Source organism: Symphalangus syndactylus, chromosome 14 (assembly GCF_028878055.3).
Source record: "Symphalangus syndactylus isolate Jambi chromosome 14, NHGRI_mSymSyn1-v2.1_pri, whole genome shotgun sequence".
NCBI lineage: Eukaryota > Metazoa > Chordata > Mammalia > Primates > Hylobatidae > Symphalangus > Symphalangus syndactylus.
The window spans coordinates 93,127,296-93,154,833 of NC_072436.2; the positions used below are offsets into that span (position 1 = coordinate 93,127,296).

The 27,538-nt window shown below is 44.9% G+C and overlaps 1 protein-coding gene across 11 annotated transcripts; it reads right to left on the minus strand.

The window, feature by feature from the left end:
• MSH6 (mutS homolog 6) lies at nucleotides 1-27,538 on the minus strand. 11 transcript variants are annotated; one of them, XM_055240842.2, is made up of 10 exons: nucleotides 26,164-27,538; nucleotides 16,286-16,482; nucleotides 10,796-10,965; nucleotides 7,279-8,257; nucleotides 3,217-3,482; nucleotides 1,886-2,003; nucleotides 1,214-1,303; nucleotides 583-737; nucleotides 290-489; nucleotides 1-171 (listed from the first exon to the last, which is right to left on the minus strand). In XM_055240842.2, exons 1-10 carry the CDS (start codon nucleotides 26,421-26,423, stop codon nucleotides 90-92), a joined length of 2,517 nt encoding a protein of 838 aa, XP_055096817.1. In that variant the 5' UTR covers nucleotides 26,424-27,538; the 3' UTR covers nucleotides 1-89. The 11 variants fall into 11 exon arrangements, with proteins under 11 accessions (XP_055096817.1, XP_055096811.1, XP_055096816.1 ...); XM_055240836.2 differs by having other exon boundaries at nucleotides 5,713-8,257; XM_055240841.2 differs by having other exon boundaries at nucleotides 6,577-8,257; nucleotides 26,164-26,533.

The window sequence follows — 27,538 nt, forward strand, 5'->3', positions numbered from 1 at the left end:
TCATTTTTAAAAAATAAAGTTTATTAGATCATAATGTTGTCTGAATTTACCACCTTTGTCAGAAGTCAACTCAAAGCTTCCAATGTAGTCTATAATTCCTTAATCAAAGTCAGCAATTTATGGACAGCTTCAGCATCTACAGTTGACCTTTCACTAGCCAGGCAAACTTCCCTTAAAATTAAAAAAAAAAAAAAATTGTTTTTTGTTTTTTCATAGTATATCATCCCTTCCCCTTTTACTGTTTGTTTTTTTTGAAACTTAAGGTCAGTTATAATTCCATTATAGTTACCGAAATAATCGTAGTGACTGATTCATCTTCTCAAATTCTCTTGCTTTTCTATGTCCCTTTTGAATAACTTCCTCTGGGAGATTAGCAAGCCTTGCTGCATTAAAGCCATAGCTTTTAGGACAAGCTCCCTTAATGAATTTATAGAGGAAGGTAATAGTCTCCTGGCTGGGGTCTTCACATTCATTTTCTACCATGCATGCCTTAAGAAAGAAAAATATTAGCGATACATGTGCTAGCAACAGAAGTGCCCTCTCAAAAAACCAAATTTGTGGAAAAAAACAATTTGCACATACCATATGTCCTAGGCGCACAGCAACATTTTGAGAATAATCTTCTACTAATGAATGGTAGTGAGTTGAAAATAATGTACGACATTTTATAGTCTCAGCAAGTTCTTTAACAACTGCATTTGCTATTGCTGTCCCATCAAATGTTGCAGTACCTCTTCCTGTTAAAGTAAAAGATGCATAAGGATGTAACTCAAAGGAATTAAAATAAAAATGCTAGGACAGAAAAATAGCATTGGTTAGTACATCCACATCTAAAAGCATTCTATAAATAGGCCTTGTTTAGCTAAACGAGTCTGCTTAGCAGCGCATGGGGAGTGAGGTTTCCTTTAAATACAGTATCGCTCAAGGTCATAAACTTCCTGAGTTGTCCTATTAGTGTTCTCATCCCCGTATTATAACAAATGTGTTTTATTATAACTAAACAGTGTAAGGCCTAGTAATTAATGGGTAATCAAAAACCTTTCACAATATCACCTTTTATCTCCAACTATGGGTCTGTGCCACAATGGTGAGTGCATGCTCTGAAGACCTTCATATTGTTTAGATGTACTTCAGATAATCTTCTAGAAAAATAGTTCTGTGTACAAATGTTTTTAAGATAGATAGCCTTCAAATGAGAAGTTTAATGTCTTACCTAATTCATCCACAAGCACCAGAGAATGTGCTGTTGCATGCATGAGTATGCTGGCAGTTTCACTTAATTCAACAAAAAATGTACTTTCACCTAAAAAAAAAAAAAAAATCACAAATGAATACTCATTTTGCAAGTCATATTACATAAATTCATCTTCTAGGTTATATAGCTATCATGAGCTACACATATTGGTATAAAAGATTAAATCTCATTAAGAGACTACGCAATTATTGGCCGGGCACGGTGGCTCACACCTGTAATCCCAGCACTTTGGGAGGCCGAGGCAAGCAGATCACCTGAGGTCAGGAGTTCGAGACCAGCCTATCATGGTGAAACCCCACTTCTTCTAAAAATACAAAAAATTAGCTGGGCTTGATGGCATGCGCCTGTAATCCCAGCTACTGGAGGGGCTGAGGCAGGAGAATCACTTGAACCTGGAAGCAGAGGTTGCAGTGAGCCAAGATTGTACCATTGCACTCCAGCTTGGGCAACAAGAGGGAAACTCCATCTCAAAAAAAAAGAGAGACTATGCAATTCTTAGAAAGTGATGTTTTTAAAGTAACACCAGAAAAATCAAATACTAGATTTAAAAGGCTCATATACAAGAAGCAAATATCTTTTATCACATCTAAATGAATGAATGAGAACTTAAGTGGGAAACAAAAAACTCACCTGACATTATTCTGTCTGAGGCACCAAGTCTAGTAAACACTCTATCAATTGGTGTGAGCCTGCACACTTCAGCAGGGACGTAACAACCCATCTGGGCCATTACAGCTAATAAGCCAGCCTGTGAATGAGGGAGGAAAAGGTCTTTTATGACTGGTAGTAACAGTTTCATAAACTTTTGTCTTTCTTATGAACCCTTATGTAAGAGCTAGGCACTCTAAAAAAACTTTCACAATCCCGTGCAGGTTGGTTCTGTTCTGAAATCCATTTGCTAAAATGGAGAAAGTTGAGGCTAAGAGAGACAAGAGGCATAGGGCCTCACTGGCCTTTAAAACAACATCAGAGCCTGCTTACCAACCCACTACCCTAGTGATTCTCAATGGTAGCCAGAATAGAATCACCTAGGAGCTTTTTAAAACTACTGAGATGCCTAGAATCAATTCCAATCAAGTGAATCCATTTCAGGATGGAATCTCTGCACTTTTTTTTTTTTTTTTACACGTTGTCACATTCTTTCAGGTGATTCTGATTTAACGAAAAAGTTTGGAAATCACTATACACACTATACTGCCTGTCTCTAGCAAACTAGGTGAACAAAAGTATACTATAATGCAGGAGAGCAGCGGGGACCAGCCAACTACTACTATTTCTTACAACCTTTTAAAAATACAAAAAACTTTACAAGTTCTGCGGCTGGTCAACTCCTGGTTATAAAGAGAAGATAAATACAGTGCCATAAAAATTTTTTTAAAAAATCAGCTAGGCACAATGGTGCACATCTGTACTCCCAGCTACTTGGGAGGCTGAGGCAGGAGGATGGGTTGAACCTGGGAGTTTGAGGCTGCAGTGAGCTGTGATGGTGCCACTGCACTTCAACCTTGGCAATAACAAAAAAAGGGCCAGCATGTCATCCCTAAAGAAGAGTTTTCAACAGTTGCTAGAGGTCATGAACTATATTTGCTTTCTTACCTCATTTGTGTTTCTGCAAATGAGTCCAATTAATTTAAGGATAAACCTGTAACATTTTCATCTTTTCATACAGCCTTTGTATTTTTGTTCATTATGAATATACCTAACCTCTGAGGAAATGAATTCAAGTCAAAGAGCCTCATGACCTGAATGACTGACCTCCTTCCCCTTTTTAACATATATTCCCCTTAACATTAAGCAGCAATGTTTCAGGTAAATATAATTCTCAATTTTATAACACAGGGAGTATTTCCCTTTGCTTCCTATTAAGTCACTGGCTGAATTTTATGTAACTGTGTTTGGAAAATGATCACCTAAGTATGTTATTCCTAAGTCACAAATGACTTTAAGAATCAGTTACCTACCTGTCTCATAAGCGTAGACTTGCCCCCCATATTTGGTCCAGTAACAAGCACACAATAGGCTTTGCCATTTTCCTGCTCCTCTTCCTCACAGCCTATTAGAATGTCATTAGGAATAAAATCATCTCCAAAAAAAGTCTTCGTAATGCAAGGATGGCGTGATCCTTTAAGCTCTAAGAAGGGTGGGGTATCTTCTGGCAACAGAATTACTGGGCGACACATAGGACCATCACCCCCTCGACTATAGTTAGCCAGGCACAGTAAGACATCTGTTAAAAGAGAGGGTAAAAGTGAGGCTTCATCGTTTGGGGGTTTTATCAGCCTAAGTGTTTTACAGGTCTTCGTTATAACACATTTCATTATAAGAGAGATAACTTTCAATTACAGTCCAAAGATCTCCCCCCTCAAAATACTTATCCTCTAACATCTGGACCAGAGAAGTGCCAAGGGAAAGCTAAAAGATAGAGCAGAGGCCAGGCACAGTGGCTCACGCCTTTATCTCACCACTTCAGGAGGCCAAGAGGGGCAGATCACGAGGTCAGCAGTTCGAGACCAGCCTGACCAACATGGTGAAACCTCATCTACTAAAAATACAAAAACTAGCGGTGCCTAATACACGTGGCATATGCCTGTAATCCCAGCTACTTGGGAGGCTGACGCAGGAGAATCACTTGAACCTGGGAGGCAGAGGTTGCAGTGAGCCAAGATTGTGCCAATGCACTCCAGCCTGGGCAACAGAGAGATTGTCTCAAAAAAAAAAAAAAAACAAAAACCGCAGAGACATGCTACACTTAAGCCTCTTACTTAGCAAAATGTGCCAAAGTTGGCACACTGATATTAAAACAATCTCTGAAGACTGGTTTTTGAACACCTGTGCTGAGGAAGGATTTTAAATTACCCAGTAGCCAAATGCAACACACTAAAAGGAAGTATATTATTCTGTTCCATTAGATACTTGCGTTCAGATCAAAATAGTTCTGTGTTACTGTGTTACAAATTCAGGTAAACTACAGTTATTTAAAAAAAAAAAAAAACAGGGCTGGGCGCAGTGGCTCATGCATGTAATCCCAGCTCTTTCGGAGATCAAGGCGGGCAGATCGCTTTGATGTCAGGAATTCAAGAACAGCCTGACCAACATGGTAAAAACCCTGTCTCTACCAAAAATACAAAAATTAGCCAGGTATGATGGTGACCACCTGTAGTCCCAGCTATTCGGCAGGCTGAGGCAGGAGAACTGCCTGAACCCAGCAGTTCGAGGCTGCAATGAGCTAGTCATCCCATTGTACTCCAGTCTGAGAACAGCAAGACCCCATCTCTAAAAAATTAAAAAAACATATACAACATAAACCTAAACTATAAAACAGCAATGGTTCCAGGTAATGTAGGCCATGACATTTAAAGAACAAAATTGCTTATGAAGTTGAGATGGTTGCGAAATTGTAAATTCCTAACTCAGGGCTTTGAAAAATCAATTGCAGGAAAGAATCTTTGACAATTTGGCTACAGAAAAAAGGAATGATTGACCTTTTAAAATTGTATGCAGATGGATACACTGAAATGCAAAGGTTGTAATAAAACGAAATTTTAAAATGATGGATCAACAGATAGTGTAACAAAGCACCACCTTGAAACAGTATTCACCAAATAATAAAAAGCTCAACTTTTTATTGATAAATAAAATCTGATCTAAAATAAAGCCTGTCTCGAAGTATAACACATTTAAAAATCTTTTGGGCCGGGAGTGGTGGCTCATGCCTGTAATCGCAGCACTTTTGAGAGACTGGAGGATCACTTGAGGCCAGGAGTTCAAGACCAGCTTGGGCAACATAGGGAAGCTTCAACTCCCTTCCCCCTTCCCCCACCAAAAAAATAAAGCGGGGCACGCCAGTGCTTACCTGTAAATCCTAGCTACCTAAGAGGCTGACACGAGAGGTCTGTCCTGGGTAACAGAGCAAGACACTGTCTAAAAGCCCTTTTGTTCGATTATTAAAGACTGAAGAAAGGGCCAGGCGCAATGGGTCATGCCTGTAACCTCAGCACTTTGGGAAGTTGAGGCAGGAGGATCACTTGAGCCCAGGAGTTCAAGACCAGTCCAGTCCTGGCAACACAGTGAGACCCCATCTCTCTACAAACATTTAAATATTAGCCATGCATGGTGGTGCATATCCGTAGTCTCAGCTACTTGGGAGGCTGAGGTGAAAAGATCACTTAAACCTGGGAGGTCGAGGCTGCAGTAGCCGTGGTTGTGTCACCATATTCTAGCCTGGGCAACAGAGCAAGACCATGTCTCAAAAAAAAAAAAAAAAAAAAAAAAAATGAAGAAAGGCTAAAGGGCTACTAAGATAACAGCGAATTTCAAGTAACTTAAATTGCTGTGGGCAGCCTAGTCAGGATGCAAATATGTATATATACCTTATTACTTATGTTTAGAGATAATATACAGCTGGCACAGAGCACTACTTATCAAAGCCTGAGGAACAAGCTTGTTCAAAGTCTTACCCAACACTGCGATACACTCTACAGCAGACTGCCAGTCCTTGTAATTTTTATCAAAGTTATAGAACAGTCGCCGCATGCAGTCCTTCAATGATACATCTCTCCGTTCTTCAGCATTTATGAGATTAGCCAACTTCTTCTCAATAGTTTTGGTCCAGTATCGTTTACAGCCCTTCTTGGTAGATTTCAGTTCGTATTCTTCTGGCAAATTGCGAGTGGTGAAATTCTCAGGAATTTCCAACTGGTAACGGTTCCTACCAATCCCCCAATAGACTATGGTCCTGCAGCCAATTCTGTTGCGCTGTTTCTCTAGGTATTCCAGGAGGCTCTGTTCATTTTCTCTTATGTCAGCAAGAGCTTGGTCATAATCAGAATCAAAGCCTGCTTTGGGAGTAATAAGTCCAGTCTTTCGAGCCTTTTCATGGTCAAAGGCTGTATCCCATCGGTTCAATTCTACAGTCAAATCAGGAAAACGACCTTCAGGATTTTTTGTCTGCAGAGAGATGACCTGCTTAAGGATTTTAGACTTAAAACCATCAACGACTTCTTCCATGATCCCTATAACTTTACACATTACTTTGAATCCTTCCAGAGCAGAAAGAAAATCAATAATCTTCTTTTTGCTGTATGTAGTTTCTTCATACATTATAGCCCTGCTATCTGGGTGGTTCTGACTCTTCAGGGGAGACCCAACATTATGAATTTTACTGAGTAGTCTCTCAATATCTGGAAGCTTCTTTAGAAGCTCTACAACTTCGGAGATTTTGTCAGGCACAACCATGAGGTCTTCTATGGCATCTAGACGATCATTAATAGCATAGGGGTTACAGAGTGGGGCACAAAGCCATTGCTTTAGGAGTCGCTTACCAAAAGGAGTGTGGCAAGTATCAACCCTCTCTAGTAGGGTTCCTTCAGTAGAACCATTTGTTCCATTCAGAAAAATCTCCAAGTTGTTTAATGTCACTGCATCTAGCACCATTCGTTGATAGGCTTTGGTGAAGATAGCACCAGATCTTGTAGTGCTGACTGTGTCAGAATCCAAGGGAATATATTCTTCAAAATTAGCCATTGATAAAAGCTCCTGATCAATAAGGCATTTTTTGAGGTAGAAGACACAACCACCTAGAGCAGAGAGGGCCAATTCACTTTTCTCTCCTGGTGTCAACCCAATGGAATCAGACTCTGAAGTCATACCTTTAAGCACCTGGGGTAACATCACCCCAATGTCATCGGTTAGCTTTTCCCTAAAATATCCTTCCTCAAGGAGAGTTCTCAAAGTTTTGGATGCATCCCAAAACTGGGAGCCGGGTATCAGACCTTCCTGAAGAGAAGAGGACAATGAACTCTTTAGAATTGTTTTAGTTTCCTTTGAGAGATTTCCTTTTTCAAATAAGACCTGTACTGGGGGATAGTGTGCCACTAGAGTCCTAAATCTCGAACAATGGCGATCATCTGAAAACTGACCTATGAAAAACTTTCCCAGTGAAGTATCAACAAAGCACACACCATATGCACGAGTATGGCCAGAAGAATCTTCCTCTTTTTCTTTGAGGCTAAGAAGATACTTACTGTAGTTCTCAGAGGGATCACCTTCCAGCACACTGTAAGTCTGTGTACCCTTGGTAATGATCCTACAGATCTCCCTCCTCACCACTCTATCATACTTGGATATATGTGCCATCTTTCGACATCGTGCCTCCATCATTTCCGGAGTCTCAGTCTGTTCCACTCGTGCTACTTTATAGCCCTTCTGCACCAGGGAATCTGAATAACGGCCAAATGCAATTTCAGGAAAGCCAGAATGGGCCCAGTTGCCTTTCATGAATACCAGCCCCAGTTCACTGACTCCAATAAGAGCATCCATGTGGTACAGCTCATAAAATTTCCCCACCTTGTAACAGATGACAAGATCAAAGTTCTGAGACTTAATCTGCCACCACTTCCTCATCCCAGGAGTACAAGAATTGAGGAAATCCTCAGGCACATAGAGTGTAGATGCATCAAAATCAGGGTGATCAGGCCTCCTCCTGTGCTCATCTCTTCTCTTTTCCTCCTTAAGCCATTCCAAACTTTCATGATACCAAACAGTAGGGCGACTACTGTCATCACCACCTCCACTAACGTGGGCTTGGGATTCAGAATTTTGAGGGGCAGAGAAAGCTCTCAAAGTATTCTTGGTTTCTGATGAAATGCTAGTTGCTCGTTTGGTGGCTGAGGGCGTTTCCTTCCTAGAGCTTTTCCTTTTAAGAGAGCCATTTCCAGTTACCATTCTCTTCCGCTTTCGAGCCACTTTGACAGGGCTGTTCAGGCCTTCACTCTCACTATCCCCCACTCCACTGCTTATTTCATCACTGCTTCCTTCCTCCTTAGTGTCTGGCTTAAATTCCACATCAGAGCCACCAATGTCACTCTCAGAGTCTGATATGACCCTTCGTTTTTTTATTTGGCGGCTACTTCGCCTAGATCCTTGTGTCTTAGGCTGTACTTCCTCTTCACTCTCAATTTCATTATCTTCTTCACTCTTATCTGTTACATAAGTTGTGCCTACCTGCCAGGCAAGGAAAGAGTATTTAAAAACAAATCAAAATTTGGAAAACCATAATATAGACAGTTCGACTTAGGATTTTTTGACTTTATAATGGTACCCGTGCAGCTACTGTTTTTCATTTTTAGTACAGTATTCGATAAATTACATGAGATAGGCAATTCCTTATTATAAAATAGGCTTTGTGTTAGATGATCTTGCCCAACTTTAGGCTAACATTTAAGTGTTCTGAGCACGTCTGAGATAGGTTAGGCTAAGCCCAAGCTACAATATTCGGTGGGGTAGGTGTATTAAACACATTTTTAGTTTATGTAACCCCATCATAAGTTGTGGAGCCATCTGTACTACTGTAAATTCTCTTAATATGCTGCAACTTCATATGCCAAAAAAAGAACCCACCTCTAGAAATTGAAACTTCTCAATGAACATCAACTTCAGTTTCACCAGACATTAAAACAATTGTCATTTTCCATGACAATAGTTCTCCTGCAAACATGGTGGAAAAAAACTCTCTGGACTTGCTGTAAGTGTGGCAGACACCAACCCCACAAAGTGACATAATACAAGAAGGGAAAGGATTCTCTGCCCAGGGAAAGCAGCATTATGAAGGAAGCAGAGTGGGTATGGGGGGTAAGTCGACTCTCTGGCTAAAAGACTAAAACTAAAAAAAAGATTGTGCTGAGGCTTGAGTTTGAGCTCAAGTGCAAAATCAAGGGAATGCTAGCTATTAAGACATGCAAGCATTTTGAACTGGGAGGAGGTAAGAAGAGACAGGCAAAGTGATCCAGTTCTAAGCCTCATCTTTTGTTTTACTATGAAGACAATAACATCTTGAGGTTATGTTCAAAAACACAAAGTGCTGCACCGGGCACAGTAGCAGGTGCCTGTGGAGAGAATCGCTGAGCCCAGGAGTTCAAGGCCAGCTTGGCAACATAGCGAGACCCCATCTTTAACTACAGGATTAAGTGATTGCTGCCATGGGAGTTCTATTTAATGACAAAGCTGTTAGCGTGACCATATATCATAACTATCAGGAGGCAATGTGCTCATTAATAGCATAAGAAACCGGTAAGCAACTTATACTGGTTCTAGTGTTTCCTCTTCCACAACTGGCTGTCTCATCTCAGACCTAGCACATTCACGTATCATGGATCTCCCGGATCATTTGTTAAACCAGTATTAGGCTAAATGATCTCTGTAGCTACCATCCAGTTCTAGACCTCTGATAAAGTTATGATCCTTAGTTTCAACCTTAAAATTAAAATACCCACTTTATTAACTTGCTCATTCCCTATCTCATCTATTGAAAAAGGAACAAAACATGAAACTGAGCTTAGTTACAGATGAATGTCTTTTAGGATGCAGCTTATTAATTTGATAGATCAGAGAATAATGACCTTTCAGCTTCCCTGGGCCACATTGGAAGAACTGTCTTAGGCCACACATAAAATACACTAATGCTAGTGATAGCTGATGAGCTAAACAACAACAACAACAACAAAAAAAATCACAAAATGTTTTAAGAAAGTTTATGAATTTGTGTTGGGCTGATTTAAACGCCATCCTGGGCCACAGACTGGACAAGCTTGTTCTAAATTAATCAATTTTTTTCACTTCCCTAGCCTTTTCTTTTTTTTTGGTGACAGTCGTCTTGCTCTGTCACCCTGGCTGGAATGCAGTGGTGCGATCTTGGCTCACTACACCTACACCCTCTGCCTCCCAAGTTCGAGCAATTTTCATGCCTCAGCCTCCCAAGTAGTTGAGACTACAGGTGTGTGCCACCACGCCCAGCTAATTTTTGTATTTTTTATAGAAACAGGGTTTCACTGTGTTGGCCAGGCTGGTCTTGAACTCCTGTCCTCAAGACATCCACCTGCCTCAGCTTCCTAAAGTGCTGGGATTACAGGCATTAACCACCACACCTGTCCCCTGACAAGTTTTAATTCACTTTATCCATGACCATTAACATTTCAGCCAAGGTTGTATTTCAAGGTTTATTTAACATCTATTCTTATCAATGCAAAATACAACAAAAAAAGTTTTAGAATTAAAAGCATAAAGCTGTGGCTGGGCGCTGTGGCTCACGCCTGTAATCCCAACACGTTGGGAGGCCAAGGCGGGCAGATCCCTTGAACTCAGGAGTTTGAGACCAGCCTGGGCAACATAGCAAGACCCCATCTCAGTTTTTTTATAAAAAACATAAAACTGGATAATTAATTTCTAGGGCCTGACTATACCCTCATATATATATTACTCCATCTTTACTGTCCCTAGCTCTCTACTTCTTACCAAAATGGTACTACCTCTTGCCTACCCTGCCAGTAGGCTTGAAAACTAAGAAAAACGATGCTAGCTGTTGAGATTCTAAGTAACCTAATTTATCCTACAGTCCAGGGAAGTACAGAAGTATGCATGTATGTATAATAAAATAATACATATACACACACATATATAAAACAAGGTATCTTGTTCATACACCCTCCCCCTTTCTTCCCCCATCACCCTAACATAAATAACAACTGAATGCTTGCAGTGTCCCACCTCCATCTCTTCTTCCTCTTCTGGCTCTGAGGGCTCATCACAAACTGCCAATTCAAGCCTCTTAATCTTGTCTTTATTTAAGGCTTCATCTGCACGTTGCATTGCTCTCAGTATTTCAGGCTTTGCACTGTAAAAATGACCTCCCTTCTGGGCTTCCTTTGATTTTGAACCTAGAAAGAAATGTATTTATAAATAATAAGGGCTGGGTGCAGAGGCTCACGCCTGTAATCCCAGCAGTTCAAGACCAGCCTGGGCAACACAGCAAACCCCATCTCTATCTTAAAATATATACATGCCAGGTGTATACAGACTCACGCCTGTAATCCCAGCATTTTGGGAGCCTTAGGTGGGCGGACTACTTGAGGTCAGGAATTCGAGACCAGCCTGGGCAATGTGGTGAAACCCCATCTCTACCAAAAAAAATACAAAAATTAGCCAAGGGTGGTGGTGTGCACCTGTAGTCCCAGCTACTTGGGAGGCTGAGGTGGGAAGGTCACTTAAACCTGGGAGGCAGAGGTTGCAGTGAGCCGAGATTGCACCACTGCACTCCAGCCTGGGCGACAGTGCAAGACCCTGTCTCAATGGGAAAAAAGAAAAAAAATTATGTGTATATATATATGTATATACACACACACACGTAAAATAACTTGTTGGCTGGACACTTGACTCAACCTACAACATTTGCCCTAATGAACAAGAATGACAAGTATAATTTGTAATGCCCCATTACTTTTTATTGATATAGATAGATCAATAAAGCACAAAAGGAATAAATATTCAGGGAAAAACTACCGGTGAAACTAAAATCACCAATTTTACCTCCTTGAAGGTGCTCTACGGGGTCACCCAGGACTACTTAGTCTGTCTTCTAATGACCTGGGGCTACAGCCCTGAACAGGTAGGGCCTACCTCTTCAAGTGAGACAGAAGATTTAAAAGGGGTTTGAGAACCTTTCTTAAAAACTTACTAGCTGGGCACAATGGCTCACACCTGTAATCCCAGCACTCTGGGAGGCCAAGGTGGGCAGATCACGAGGTCAGGAATTCAAGACCAACCTGACCAATATGGTGAAACCCCATCTGTACTAAAAATACAAAAATTAGCTGGGTGTGGTGGCACATGCCTGTAGTACTAGCTACTCGGGAGGCTGAGGCAGGAGAATCACTTGAACCCGGGAGGCGGAGGTTGCAGTGAGCCAAGATCACACCACTGCACTCCAGCCTGGGTGACAGAGCAAGACTTCATCTCAAACAAAAAAACAAACAAACAAACACTTCAGGAAGACAAAGACTACACTGTCAGTTACATGAAGCTATGATATTAAATATGAGTTTGTCCCAAAGACAACCAGATCAGATATATCTAAATACATAAAAGAATAACCAACCAATGTGCTACTTTAAGGGGCCTTCACATTTTGAAAGGGTAGCCCAGTTCAGACTCAATGCGTTAAAATTTATTTCTCAAAACAGTTCATTCCATCAAAATACAACTTTAGGGCTGGGCGTGGTGGCTCACACCTGTAATCCCAGCACTTTGGGAGGCCAAGGCAGGTGGATCACTTCAGGTCAGGAGTTTAAAGACCAGCCTGGCCAACATGGTGACATCCATCTCTCCTAAAAATACAAAAATTAGCCAGGCGTGGTGGTGCACACCTGTAGTCTCAGCTACTACGGAGACTGAGGCGGGAGGATCACTTGAACCCCGGAGACAGAGGTTGCAGTGAGCCAAGACTGCACCACTGCACTCCAGCCTGGGTGACAAAGTGGGTCTCCATCTCAAAAAAAAAGAAACTGACTCCCGGGTTCAAGCAATTCTGCCTCAGCCTCCTGAGTAGCTGAGATTACAGGCATGTGCCACCATGCCTGGCTAATTTTTGTATTTTTAGTAGAGACAGGGTTTCACCATGTTGGCCAGGCTAGTCTCCAACTCCTGACCTCAGGTGATCCGCCTACCTCAGTCTCCCAAAGTGCTGGGATTACAGGTGTGAGCCACCACGCCTGGCCTTATCGATCTCTTTTTAAAAGTCATTCTGGGCCAGCCCAGTGGCTCACACCTAATCCCAGCACTTTGGGAGGCCAAGGTGGACAGATCACTTAAGGTCAGGAGTTCGAGACCAGCCTGGCCAACATGGTGAAACCCCAACTCTACTAAAAAACACAAAAATTAGCTGGGCCTGGTGGTGGGCGCCTATAATCACAGCTACTCGGGAGGCAGAGGCAGAGGCAGGAGAATCGCTTGAACCCAGGAGGCAGAGGTGAGCTGAGATTGTGCCATTCCACTCCAGCCTGGGTGATAAAGCGGGACTCCGTTGCAAAAAAAAAAAAAAAAAAGGTAATTCTGCCAAACTTTTCTAAATCTCAAAATTGGTCCTAAAAGAGACTTCATATATCATCTGGTTCAATGAGAGATCATTCTATTTATGTATTATTTTATTTATTTATTTTTGAGATGAAGTCTCACTCTGTTCCCCAGGCTGGAGTGCAGTGGCGCGATCTCAGCTCACTGCAACCTCCGCCTACCAGGTTTAAGCAATTCTCTGCCTCAGCTTCGCGAGTAGCTGGGATTACAGCTTATTTTTGTATTTTAGTAGAGACAGCGTTTCACCATCTTGGTTAGGATGGTCTTGAATGCCTGATCTCGTGATCCACCTGCCTGGGCCTCCCAAAGTGTTGGGATTACAGGCGTGAGCCACTGCGCCCAGCTTTTTTTTTTTTTTGAGACAGTCTCTCTCTGTCGCCCAGTTTGGAGTGCAGTGGCATGATCTCGACTCACTGCAACCTCCGCCTCCTAGGTTCAAGCAATTCTCTTGCCTCAGCCTCCCAAGTAGCAGGGATTACAGGCATGTGCCATCACGCCCAGCTAATTTTTGTATTTTTAGTAGAGACGGGGTTTCACCATGTTTGCCAGGCTAGTCTCGAACTCCTGACCTCAGGTGATCCACCTGCCTTGGCCTTCCAAAGTGCTGGGATTACAGGCGTGAGCCACCATGCCCGGCCCCAGTGCAACCCCAATGAGATTCATTTTAAATATAAGTAAACAGTATCAGAAAATAAGTTACTTTAGCCAGATCACCCAACTACTTGGGAGTCTGATGCAGAAGGATCACTGGAGGCCAAGAATTCAAGGCCACCCTGGGGGTAACATAGCAAGACCTTCATCTCTTTAAAAAAAAAAAAAAAAAAAAAAAACTATTTAACAATTAGCCAGGTGTGGTGGCAGACACCTCTAGTCCCAGTTACTGAGGAGGCTAAAGCAGGGGGGAATCACTTGAACCCAAGAGTTCAAGGCTCCAGTGAGCTATGATTCCAACACTATACTCCAGGCTGGGTGACAGAGTGAGACCCCCATCTCTTGAAAACAGAACAAAAAAGTTGGCTGAGCCCAGGGGCATGGTGGCTTATGCCTGTAGTCTCAGCACTTTGGGAGGCTGAGGTGGGCAGACTGCTTGAGCTCAGGCAGGAGTTTGAGACCAGCTTGGGCAACATGGCAAAACTCTGTCTCTATTTCTTTTAAAAAGATTAGAAGAAAAAACAAGTTACTTTGCTGGGAAGCGAGGAGCGCCTCTGCCCGGCTGCCCCGTCTGCGATGTGGGGAGCGCTTCTGCCCGACCGCCCCGTCTGGGAGGTCTACCACGGAGGCCAGAAGCCATGTGGGGGCTGGGCTGGACGTGGTGGCTCATGCCTGTAGTCCCAGCACTCTGGGAGGCTGAGGCGGGTCGATCACTTGAGGCTAGGAGTTCGAGACCATCCTGGCCAACATGGCGAAACATATGAAAAATACAACAGACAAACCAACCAACCAACCCAGCGACAACAAAACAGTTCTACCCTGGAGTCATACTCTAATTTTTTCTATTTTCCTCCCTTTCTGATCCTTTATCCCACTTTCTTTTTCTTCCTCTTCCTTCTCCTTCTTCTTTGTCAAATAGAGGATTGAGTTATTATCATTGATCCATACAAAGTCCCTCTCTCATTTATTTTCTTTAATTCCCACTCCCCATTTCTATTCCCCGTCTTCCCATGTGCAACCTTCCTAATATGTTTGATATGCATCTTTTTGTTCGTACGTATTTTTAGGAAATGTTCGTTTTGTGTGCAAAAAAAATTAATAAAAAAAAAAGAAAAAAAAAACAAGTTACTTTGCTTGGCCAAGATTATATGGCAAGTTGGTAGAAGACAGAACAAAACTTCCCAATTCTCTTTCCACCTGTATGTCAGATCACCATTTAGATTTAATTTTAGACAAAATGCCCCCAACCCGTTTTTGTAGGATGAGCACTATGACGAAAGAGTATGATTCTGGGAATTTCCCAGTTACCTGGGAAACTGACCCTTGTTTGGATTTTACAACACCGAGTACAACAACATACTAGACTGGAGACTCTTGGGAGGCCGAAGTGGGCAGATCACCTGAGGTCAGAAGTTGGAGAACAGCCTGGCCAACATGGTGAAACCCCGTCTCTACTAAAAATACAAAAATTAGCTGGGCGGCTGGGCACAGTGGCTCACGCCTGTAATCCCAGCACTCTGGTAGGGGGAGGTGGGTGGATTACTGGAGGTCAGGAGTTCAAGACCAGCTTGGCCAACATGGTGAAACCCCAACTCTACTAGAAATACAAAATTAGCTGGGCATGGTGGTATGCACCTGTAATCCCAGCTACTCGGGAGGCTGAGGCAGGAGAATCACCTGAACCCGGGAGGTGGCGATTGCAGTGAGCTGAGATTGCACCATTGCACTCCAGCCTGGGCCAAAAGAGCAAAACTCCGTCTCAAAAAAAAAAAAAAAAAATAGCCAGGCAACGTGGTGTGTGCCTATAATCCCAAGCTACTCAAGAGGCTGAGGTAGGAAAAACTCTTGAACCCAGGAGATAGAGGTTGCAGTGGGCCGAGATTGTGCCGCTGCACTCCAGCCTATGCAAGAGTGAGACTCTGTCACCAGAAGAAAAAAAAAAAAAGAAAGAAAGAGAACGTGTACAAGAGACGATGGGGTGCACCTAGCCCAAGTGAGGCTAAACATGCCAGGCTGTTGATGTCTGTGATAAACAAGACTAGGTCTGGGAAAAGAAAGTTATGGTTCCAGGAGTTTGGTGTGAAATTCAACTCAGATGTGTTCATTAGTGGTAGTTTGGAGGCCAGGTAGTATGCATCTCCATCTTTCCTAGGGAATGTCGCTGATCTATAGGCTATGTATCCTGATGACATTAACTTTCTCTTGGACCCTTCAAGATGGGGGGACAGTTTAGTTTACCCTTATTAAGGGTATAATTGCTGTAAGTCACTCAAAGGACAGAAATAAAAATTCCATTCTACAAAACAAACCAGCTAGAGACCACATTACATCCCCTTCCCATGCCAGAAGCTTTCACAACTGCCACCCCTTGCAATTTACTGGGGTAAAATACACTTAATTTCATCATATGGAAAAAAGTCTGCCTGTCTCTCACACACACAAACACACACACACACACACGGCAGTAGTGACTCTTACCTGTATATGGCTTTAAAAGCCTTTTGCTAACCCAGCCCCTTGTTGGGCTATCATCAAAAAACTGTACATGAACACGGACTGATTTCCCTTTCTCGCGGATGAATGTTCCATCAAAGGGGTGGTTGTAAACCAGACAAGGCCACCAGGGGTAACCCTCCATCTTGGCCCAAACCAAATCTCCTGGTGAGAAGTCACAACTGTTGCCAAAAGGAAATACATAACTTAGTTAATATTTGGTCAAGTTTCCTTAAAGGCAGTTACCTACAAATAAACAATTCCAAGTCTTCTGGCATTAATGCTGAAGCACAGAAATTCTAGAATAATTTTTAAAGTCAGACATTCAAGTCATTTTAAAAACGTATGCAAGCTGATATCATAATGCATATTAACTATGAAGACAAACACAAATGTAGTTATGTTATTAGGGTGAGAAACTTCCTCAGAATCAAAGTTTAAAAACCATGGCAGAATTTTGGTATAATGCTGATGGCAGGAAAAAGGCATGGACTCACTGTATATGCTCTCCAAATTAGTAGCACCTATACGATATGGTATGTACATATCAGAAACAGGATCTAACTCACAATATTATTATAAAGCATACTGATTATATAATTTACTAATCAGGTAAATTATCTAATTCATTAGAATTGCTTGGAATCTTTTTCCAGTTACACTCCTATGTATTCCAAAAGCTATCTAACACTCTATTACCCTCCCCCTCCAAACTAGTTATGGAAAAACTCAAGTCAACAACTGAGGGCCTAACGTGCCAGAGTATATATTGCTACAAAATCAAAACCAGATTTTGAATCTTCACAAAAACAGATTTAGCCCTGTGAGTTTTCAGCGGCAGGGGGGAGGAATCTAACAGAATACAGAAGAGCTGCCTATCAGTGATGGGGAGGCCACAAACTGCTGATAATCTCTACCTATTAGATACCTAGGCCTGCTTAAAGGTTTCACAGAATAACTTCAAAATTAAAAGATGCACATAACCAGAACATTTTAGACATTTAAGAAAAACAATTAGCCAGTTGAAACCACATGATTTAGACCCAATCATGGAATATAAAGTATCCCTTTCTTCAAAAAATGTAAGTATAGGCCGGGCACAGTGGCTCACGCATGTAATGTGAGCAATTTGGGAAGCCAAGGAGGGAGATCACTTGAGACCAGGAATTCAAGACCAGACTAAGCAATATAGTAAGGCGTGGTCTCTACTTAAAATTTTAAAAAATTAGCTGGTTGTGGTGGCACACACCCCTGTAGTGCCAGCTACTTTAGAGGCCAAGGAGGGAAGATCACTTGAGCCCACGAGTTTGAGACCAGCCTGGGCAACATAGTGAGACCCTGACTGTACAAAAAAATCCAAAAAAACTGACGAAGTGTGGTGGCACACACCTGTAGTCCCAACCACTAGGGAGGCTATGGCAGGAAGATTAGCCTGAGGGGGTTGAGACTGCAGCAAGCCACAGTCAGGCCACTGCCCTCCAGCCTGAGTGGCAGAGCAAGACTCTGTCTCCAAAAAAAAAAAAAAAATGTAACTCAAGTTTCTGACTGAGACCTGAAAGGTATGTGCAAAAAAGACCTCATTTTAAAAGTTTTGGGCTGGGCACGGTGGCTCACCCTTGTAATCCCAGCACTTTGGGAGGCCGAGGCGGGCGGATCACGAGGTCAGGAGATCGAGACCACGGTGAAACCCCGTCTCTACTAAAAAATACAAAAAATTAGCCGGGCGTGGTGGCGGGCGCCTGTAGTCCCAGCTACTCGGAGAGGCTGAGGCAGGAGAATGGCGTGAACGCGGGAGGTGGAGCTTGCAGTGAGCCGAGTTCGCGCCACTGCACTCCAGCCTGGGCAACAGAGCAAGACTCCGTCTCCAAAAAAAACAAAAACCAACAAAAAAAAAAAGTTTTATACTGATAACTATAATATGTAATCAAGTTTTCTTTTTTTGGGGGGGGGGGGGACAGGTTCTCACTCTGTCACCCAGTCTGGAATGCAGTGGCATGATCTTGGCTCACCACAACCTCTGCCTCCCAGGTTCAAGTGATTCTCCTGCCTCAGCCTCCCGAGTAGCTGGGATTACAGGCGTGTGTCACTACTTCCTGGCTAGTTTTTGTATTTTTAGTAGAGGCGGGGTTTCACCGTGTTGGCCAGGCTGGTCTTGAACTCCTGACCTCAAATGATCCACCCGCCTCAGACTCCCAAAGTGCTGGGATTACAGCGTGAGCCACCACACCTGGCCTTCTTTTTTGTGTGCGTGAGACAGTCTTGCTCTGTCGCCAAGGCTGGAGTGCAGTGGCGCGATCTCGGCTCACTGCAACCTCTGCCTCCCCGGTTCAAGCGGTTCTTGTGTTTCAGCCTCCTGAATAGCCAAGACTACAGGCACACGCCATCACACCTGGCTTATTTTTGCATTTTTTTGTAGAGTCAGGGTTTTGCCATGTTGGCCAGGCTCATCTCAAAACTCCTGACCTCAAATGATTCTCCTGTCTTGGCCTCTCAAAGTGCTGGGATTACAGGCGTGGGCCACCATGCCTGGCCAAATAAAGTATTTTTAACATATAAGTTAAGCATTCTAGTTTTATTCTGAAGTAAATACAGTATGCTCAACAAACATATCCTTGGGTTCCAGTCCAGATTCAACCAACCTAGATTAAAAATTTTAAATCAAAAATTTTAAACTAATAAAAAACAGTGACCAGATATGATGGCTCACACCTGTAATCCCAACACTTTGGGAGGCCGAGGCAGGAGGACAGCTTGAGCCTGGGAGGTTAAAGGTGCAGTGAGCTGTGATCACTGTACTGCACTCCAGCCTGGGCAACAGAGCAAAAGACTCTGTCTCAAAAAAAAAGGAAAAAAAATGCAAAATTTAAAATATAGTTGAACAACTAATTTCAAAGCATTTACATTGTATTAGGTATTGTAAGTAATCTAGAGATAAAGTACAGGAGAAGATGTGTATAGGTTATATGCAAATACTACATCTCATAAGGGATTTGGACATCCAAGGATTTGGGTATTCACAGGGGGGTCCTGCAACCAATCCCCCTCAGATACAAAGGGAGGACTGTAACTTTAGTCTTAGAAAAGGGCTGTTACTTTAGAACTTTGTCATGTGTAAAATACGGTATAAATTGTTTTAAATGATGAGTGAGGTCTCATGCTTTAAAAGATCATTAGAAAAGAATTATTTCATTTCTAAGCAAGCAATTAAAAAAAGTCTTCAATTTGTTTACAGGATAAATGTGCATCCTCACTAGGAAAAACAAGTTTGTGTGAAAAGCTGGATCCAACCATTATCAGTTTTGAAATAAATTCCTTTTTGAAATAAAATATTAGAAACATAAGCATTTAAACAAAAAATTTTGTTTTTCAACATCATTTTATCCTTTATATACCATTATACTTACAGAATCTCACACATAATTTCTCTGCTTTTAAGAAATAGCAATATGGGGCCAGGCGCAGTGGCTCAAGCCTGTAATCCCAGCACTTTGGGAGGCCGAGGCGGGTGGATCACGAGGTCAGGAGATCAAGACCATCCTGGCTAACGTGGTGAAACCCCGTGTCTACTAAATATACAAAAAAAAAAATTAGCCGGGCGTGGTGGCGGGCGCCTGTATTCCCAGCTACTAGGGAGGCTGAGGCAGGAGAATCCTGTGAACCCAGGGGGCGGAGCTTGCAGTGAGCCGAGATCGCGCTACTGCACTCCAGCCTGGGCGACACAGCGAGACTCCGAATCCAAAAAAAAAAAAAGAAATAGCAGTATGGGCCGGGTGCGGTGGCTCAGGTCTGTAATCCTAGCATTTCGGGAGGCCGAGGCAGGTGGATCACGAGGTCAGGAGTTCAAGACCAGCCTGGCCAAGATGGTGAAACCCCGTCTCTACTAAAAATACAAAAATTAGCCAGGTGCAGTGGCAGAGGCCTATAATCCCAGCTACTTGGGAGCCTGAAGCAGGAGAATCACTTGAACCCCGGCAGCAGAGGTTGCAGTGAGCCAAGAACATGCCATTGCATTCCAGCCTGGACGACAGACTGTCTCACAAAAAAAAAAAAAAAAAAAAAAGAAAGAAAGAAAGAAATAGCAGTATGCTGGGCCGGGCGCGGTGGCTCACGCCTATAATCCCAACATTTCAGGAGGACGGGGCAGGCGGATCACACCTGAGGTCAGGATTTCAAGACCAGCCTGGCCAACGTGGCAAAATCCTGCCTCTACTAAAAAAATACAAAAATTAGCTGGGCATGGTGGCAGGCGCCTGTAATCCCAGCTACTCAGAAGGCTGAAGCAGGAGACTCCCTTGAACCCGGGAGGTGGAGGTTGCAGTGAGCCCAGATCATGCCACTGCACTCCAGCCTGGGTACAGAGCAAGACTCTGTCTCAAAAAAAAAAAAAAAAAAAAAGAAAAGAAAGAAAAAGAAAAAGGCTGGGCTCAGTGGCTCATGCCTGTAATCCCAGAACTTTGAAAGGCCGATCCGGGTGGATCACGAGGTCAGGAGTTCGAGACTGGCCTGGCCAACATGGTGAAACCCCGTCTCTACTAAAAATATAAAAATTAGCTGGGCATGGTGGCAGACATCTGTAATCCCAGCTACTCGGGAGGCTGAAGCAGGAGAATCGTTTGAACCCAGAAGGCGGAGGTTGCAGTGAGCCAAGATCGTGCCACTGCACTCCAGCCTGGGTGACAGGGTGAGACCTCATCTCAAAAAAAAAAAAAAAAAAAAGAAAGAAAGAAAAGAAATAGCAGTAAGCTATAAAATGCTAAGACTAAAAATTTTAGTAATATGCAGTTCCTCCAATGCTAAAAAGCTTGAAGAAAAAGAGTACCACTAAACATCCTGGGCCCAGGAAACTGGTTTCTGAGCGAAAAAAGATAATTAAACAGGTAGTAAAATGTATTGTGTAACAAAACTAAAAATTTTAAACATTTCTCAAAATTTTTCTTCACTCAGTGCTAACAAACCAAACTTTTTATGTGTGTAAACTTTAATTCTTTAAAGGTAATTTTAAAATTTTATCTGTGGTAATCCTGCAGTTTTCAAGAATGCCAAAATAGGCCAGGTGTGGTGGCTCACACCTATGATCCCAGCACTTTGGGAGGATCTCTTGAGAGCGCAGGAATTCGAGACCAGTCTGGGCTACATAGTGAGACCTTATTTCTACAAAAAAATTTAAAAATTAGCCAGGCATGGGGTGGTGTGCACCTGGGGTCCCAGCTACTCAGGAAGCTGAGATGGGAGGATCGCTTGAGCCGGATAGGTCGAGGGTGCAGTGAGCCGAGATCTGCCACTGTACTTCAGCCTGGGCAACAAAGCAAAACACTGCCTGCCACCACTGCTCCTGCCCTCCAAAAACACCTTAAATTATGATTTTAGGATTTTGCAAGTGCTTTTAAAGCTTTAAGTATTTAAGACATTTAAGCTTAAATGTCTGGTATTCTTGGGGTTTTTTAAGACAGTGGGGAAAAATGTTAAGAGGAAAAGCTGACAGCTCACAAAATAAATGTTAAAACTTTGATATAATAAGTAATGACTTTGTCTCAACATACGTTAAACAGATCTTTTGAATTCTGGTTTAAAATCACAATATTTTTGCTTTCTCTTTAGCCCATAATTATGGTGTCAACTACTAGTTGTTCCTAAAATATAAAATCAACATTTTCACCAACTTTTTTTTTATTTTTTGGCAGACAGGGTCTGACTCTGCCACCCAGGCTGAAGTGCATGGCATGATCTCTTTGGCTCACTGCAGCCTCAACCTCCTGGACTCAAGCGATCCTCCCATCTCAGTCTCCCAAGGAGCTGGGACTACAGGCACACGCCACCATGCGTGGCTAATTTTTGTATTTTTCGGAGAGACAGGGTCTAGCCATGTTGGCCTGCCTTGGCCTCCCAAAGCGTTGGGATTACAGGCATGAGCCACTGCACCCAGCCTCCCTGTGGATTTCTTAAATAAAACCTATAGAAACACTAACCACAGAGAAAATAAAAGGACAAATTCCACATTATAATCAATAATTTGTTCATCGAAAGATGCCATAAGGCTGGGTGTGGTGGCTCACACTTGTAATCCCAATAGGTTGGGAGGCTGAAGTGGGAGGATCGCTTGAGAGCAAGAGTTCAAGACCAGCTTGGGCAACACAGACCTCTATTATTCAACAACAACAACAAAGCCATAACTAAATGAAAGAACTCATTGTGAAAGAAGACATTTACATCACACACAACTGACAAAGAACTAGGAAAAAAAAAAAAAAAGAAACAGCAAAAGACAAACACTTCAGCACAAGAGGAAATCTAAATGACAAACATTAAAAGATGCTGGGCCAGGCACGGTGGCTCACGGCCAGGTGCAGTGGTTCACGCCTGTAATCCCAACACTTTGGGAGGCTGAAGTGGGTGGATCACCTGAGGTCAGGAGTTCACGACCAGCCTGGCCAACATGGTGAAATCCCGTCTCTACTACAAATACAAAAATTAGCTGGAGGCCGGGCGCGATGGCTCAAGCCTGTAATCCCAGCACTTTGGGAGGCCGAGGCGGGCGGATCACGAGGTCAGGAGATCGAGACCATCCTGGCTAACACGGTGAAACCCCGTCTCTACTAAAAATACAAAAAATTAGCCGGGTGTGTTGGCGGGAGCCTGTAGTCCCAGCTACTCAGGAGGATGAGGCAGGAGAATGGCCTGAACCCGGGAGGCGGAGCTTGCAGTGAGCCGAGACTGCGCCACTGCACTCCAGCCTGGGCGACAGAGCAAGACTCTGCCTCAAAAAAAAAAAAAAAAAAAAAAAATTAGCTGGGCGTAGTGGCAGGCACCTGTAATACCAGCTACTTGGGAGGCTGAAGCAGGAGAATCGCTGGAACCCAGGAGGCGGAGGTTGCAGTGAGCTGAGACCACACCACTGTGCTCCAGCTTGGGCAACAACAGTGAAATTCCGTCTCAAAAAAAAAAAAAAAAGCTCAACATGTTTTAAGGCTTAAATGATTCATGGAGTAAGTCCAAATGTCTCTGTAGCTCATCAGACTGTTCATGATTGGATCTCTGCTTAACTTCTCCAATGCTGCCTCCTCCTCCTTTCTTTCATCCTACCCACAATTTGCAGACCTTCTTCTTCCTGAACCAGCTTCCCACTCTCACTATAATCTGTCTAACCCTATTTGTCCTTCTGGTTTCGGTTTACAGAGCTGAGAGCCTAGCCTGACCCGCATCCTCTCTGTCCCCTTTCCACTTGGAGTCTAGAATTGCCCCTTTGCTTTGTCGTGTTCATGGTTGTATCCAGGATCCATAATGCCTAATGCTGTGCTCGGCAGAGTGATCTAGACACTGCAATTTCTTTAGAAACCTAGTATCAAATGCCCATCTTTCTTGAATACCCTGGAATCCTCTCCATAATGGGAGGTGAAGTGTATACAACGTTTTATGTTTGCAAGTCTCTTAAACTCAACCTCAAGAAACAAATAACATATGCTATTCAATATGAATGTAAAGTACGTCCTTACAATAAATACACCCGTTTGGTTTGGATTCAACAATCAATTCATGCTCAAGTAAACAATACGTCATGCTTTTCTAACCAGGAGTTTGTTATTGCGGATGCTGGCTCTGTTCCCCACAAGCATATTCTACTAATGCACAACTATATATATTTAAACTGCGGCAAAGGGTCGCTTAAACAAGGGTAACACTATAATTACACTTAGAAAAATCTCGGAATTCCTTTAGGACACTTTAAACTGGATCTAAATGGATTTGAAATCCATTACTCAAAATCACTAACTAGCGGCCGGGCACGGTGGCTCACGCCTGTAATCCCAGCACTTTGGGAGGCTGAAGTGGGTGGATCACTTGAGGTCAGCAGTTTCAAGACCAGCCTGGCCAACATGGTGAAACTCCATGGTGAAAAATTAGCCGGGCCGCGGTGACGCACACTCGTAATCCCAGCTGCTCAGGAGGCTGAGGCAGGAGAATCACTTGAACCCGGGGGACAGAGGTTGCAGTAAACCGAAAAAGAGCCACAGCACTCCAGCCTAGGCGACAGAGCGAGACTCCATCTCAAAACAAAACCAAAACAAAAGACACTAACTGGATCTCTTATCTTGAATGAGTTATTTTTTCTGAGCCTCTATTTCTTCATTTGTTCAAATAGCGACCATTAAACTTTGTGTTTAATATCTGACAAACGGCCAGGCTCGGTCGTTCATGTCTGTAATCCCAGCACTTTGGTAGGCCAAGGCGGGCAGATCAAGAGGTCAGGAGTTCGAGACCAGCCTGGCCAACATAGTGAAACCCGTCTCTACTAAAAATACAAAAATTAGCCAGGTGTGGTGGGGCGCACCTGTAGTCCCAGCTACTTGGGAGGCTGAGGCAGGATAATCTCTTGATCCCGAGAGGCAGAGGTTGTGGTGAGCCAAGATCGCGCCACTGCACTCTAGCCTGGGCAAAAGAGCAAGACTCCGTCTCAAAATATATATATATATATATATATATATATATATATATATATATATATATATATCTGGCAAACGGTAAAAGCAAGCTTTTCAAAATGTAGCCAGCTGCCCGGATAAAAAGCCCTAAACAGACCAGGCGCGGTGGCTGGCGCCTGTATTCCCAGCACTTTGGGAGGCCAAGGCTGGTGGATCACCTGAGGTCGGGAATTCCGAGACTAGCCTGACTAACATGGAGAAACCCCGTCTATACTAAAAATACAACATTAGCGGGGTGTGGGGGCGCATTGCTGTAATCCCGACTACTCGGGAGGCTGAAGCTGGGGAATCGCTTGAACCCGGGAGGCGGAGGTTGCGGTAAGCTGAGATCGCACCACTGCACTCCAGCCTGGACTTGAGCGAAACTCTCAAAAAGGAAAAAAAAAAAAAAAAAAAAAAGCACTTAACTGCCCATAAAGTGAGGACAACTCCCGGCAGGCTTCCCCGGGGTCACATCCACACATCTTTGCCCAGCGCCCGATTAAGGCCTCTAAAAGCCCAGTGGTGCCCCACAAAAATTACACTGTTTCATAAAATAAAATATTTTCCACTCGACACGAATTTCCACATACGTCAAAATATAGCTTCTATCTTCGTCTCGGTGCACGTGCAGCCTACCTACCGAAGGACCCAGCCGGATTCCAACACTTCGGCTCCCCCCGGCCCCGCCCCGCCCGCACCCCGCCCAATCAGGCCCGGCGGTCCCCATGGTGACACACCCCCCCGGGCTCGCAGCTCGTGGCCCACCCCCCTCGGCGGCCCCTCACGTAGGCCGAAGGCCCAACGTCCCCAAGGCGTCTCGGCGACCGCGGCTTTTAACTACCTCTAAGTGTCTACCTCGATCGATTACTGGAGCCCCAACTCACTGTCTCCGCGCCGGCCAAAGAACCTTCTTTCGCACCCCACACCACCGGGCTCTCGGCGTTCGGCCTCCCACAGGCATTCTTCCTTCCCGCCGCCCCGCCCCGCCCCGCCCCGCCCCGCCCACCAAGTGGGCCCGGCGCCTTCCCCTTCTCGCCCCACCCCCAGTGCTCCCACCTCCCACGCCCCCTCCCCACCCGGAGCTGCGCGCGTCGCCCTTTCCTTAGTCCAGCACCCCCACCTGGCGGGACGCGTCTCCTCCCTCCAAAAGGCCCGAACTCTCCGCGTCTTCCCTGCAGTCCTCTTCCTGCACAGCCTCTCTCCTCCGACCCTGTTTACAAGCTACACCCCCAAATGCTCCAGACTCGACCCCTGCACTCATTCAAGCCAACTCTGCGGCCCCGCCTCCTCCGAGTCCAAGGCCAGGCCGTGCACCCTCCAACCCCCTGTGCGAGCCTCCCCTCGCTGGGTTCCAAGCGCCCCGCCGCTATGCCCCTGCCTTCGACCCCACCCCCACCCCGCTACCTGGTGGGGGCCGCAGGCGCTGCCGATCTCCGCAGCCCTCCGTTGAGGTTCTTCGCCTTGGGCGGCGACGCGGAGCGCGCCAAGGGCCTGGGCCCAGGCCCAGCCTCGCTCCAGGCCGCATCCCCGCCTGGGGAAGGAGAGGCCCCGGGGGCAGCAGCGGCACGGCCGCCTTCGCGTGAGGCCCTGGTCGAGGCCTTGTTAGCATCACTCAGCGCCGGAGACTTGGGGAAGAAGCTGTACAGGGTGCTCTGTCGCGACATAGCGACAGCTGGCAAGGCCCAACCGATCTGTCGGACGGAGCGCCTACACGCACCGCATCTACCGCGCGGCTCCTGCTGGCGGGAAACCTGGCGGGAGGCGCGCTCCGCCGGAGGAACCCGGGCCGCAGTGGCCAATCAACAGGCGCCTCGCCGTGCGCGGGCGGTGCGCGCCAGGCCCCGCCCCCGGGCGCGCGGCGACGTGGGGAGGGGCGGGGCTGGCACAATGGTGGGGAGGGGCGGGGCTGGCACAATAGTGGGGAGGGGCGGGGCTGGCACGCTAGCGGTGAGGGGCCCGCCCTGCCGCCGTTGCCTGGGCCCCGCGCGGGGAACTGCTGAGCTCCACTTACCTCACGCCGCGGGGCTGGCCGGGCCGGAACACTCCGACCCGAGGTTGGTTGCGGCCGCGGGGCTAGCGGGCTCGGAAAGCCCTCCCTCTCTGGACCGGAAGCGGGAACAGCGGGGGCGAGCACCGCCTGGGCAGGGATAACTGGGAGAACCCGAAAGGCCCGGGAAAGGGGCTCGCGGGGAGAATCGCGTCCGGCGCTCGTGTGACCTCCTGCCGTTAGAGCATTTTCGCAAGGAGCCGGAGCGAAAGGGACCAAAGTTTAGTCAGCAGTTCACCTTCACGTTGTATTCTCAAGATTTGTACAGAGCAGGCACTTGGTAAATGCTAAATGAATATTGTAATAGCATTCGTTAACGATGCTGTTGTATATGGTAAAAGCCTGCAGCTGTACAAAGTTTTCCTTTGCCGGGCACTGATCTCAGCATTTTATATCTGGTAACTAAATCGATCCTCTCAATAACCTGTGAGGTAGGTACTTAAGGGCCACAGTCCGTTATCTGAACCCTTTGGCCCAGGTATGTCTTTACAGGATTTTTCAAATTTTAGAAAGCTAAGAGACTATGAGAAGGCCGGGCGCGGTGGCTCACGCCTGTAATCCCAGCACTTTGGGATGCCGAGGCGGGCGGATCACCTGAGGTCAGGCGTTGAAGACCAGCCTAGTCAACATGGTGAAACCCCCGTCTCTACTAAAAATTCAAAAATTAGCCGGGCGTGGTGGCATGCGCCTGTAATCCCAGCTACTTGGGAGGCTGAGGCAGGAGAATAACTT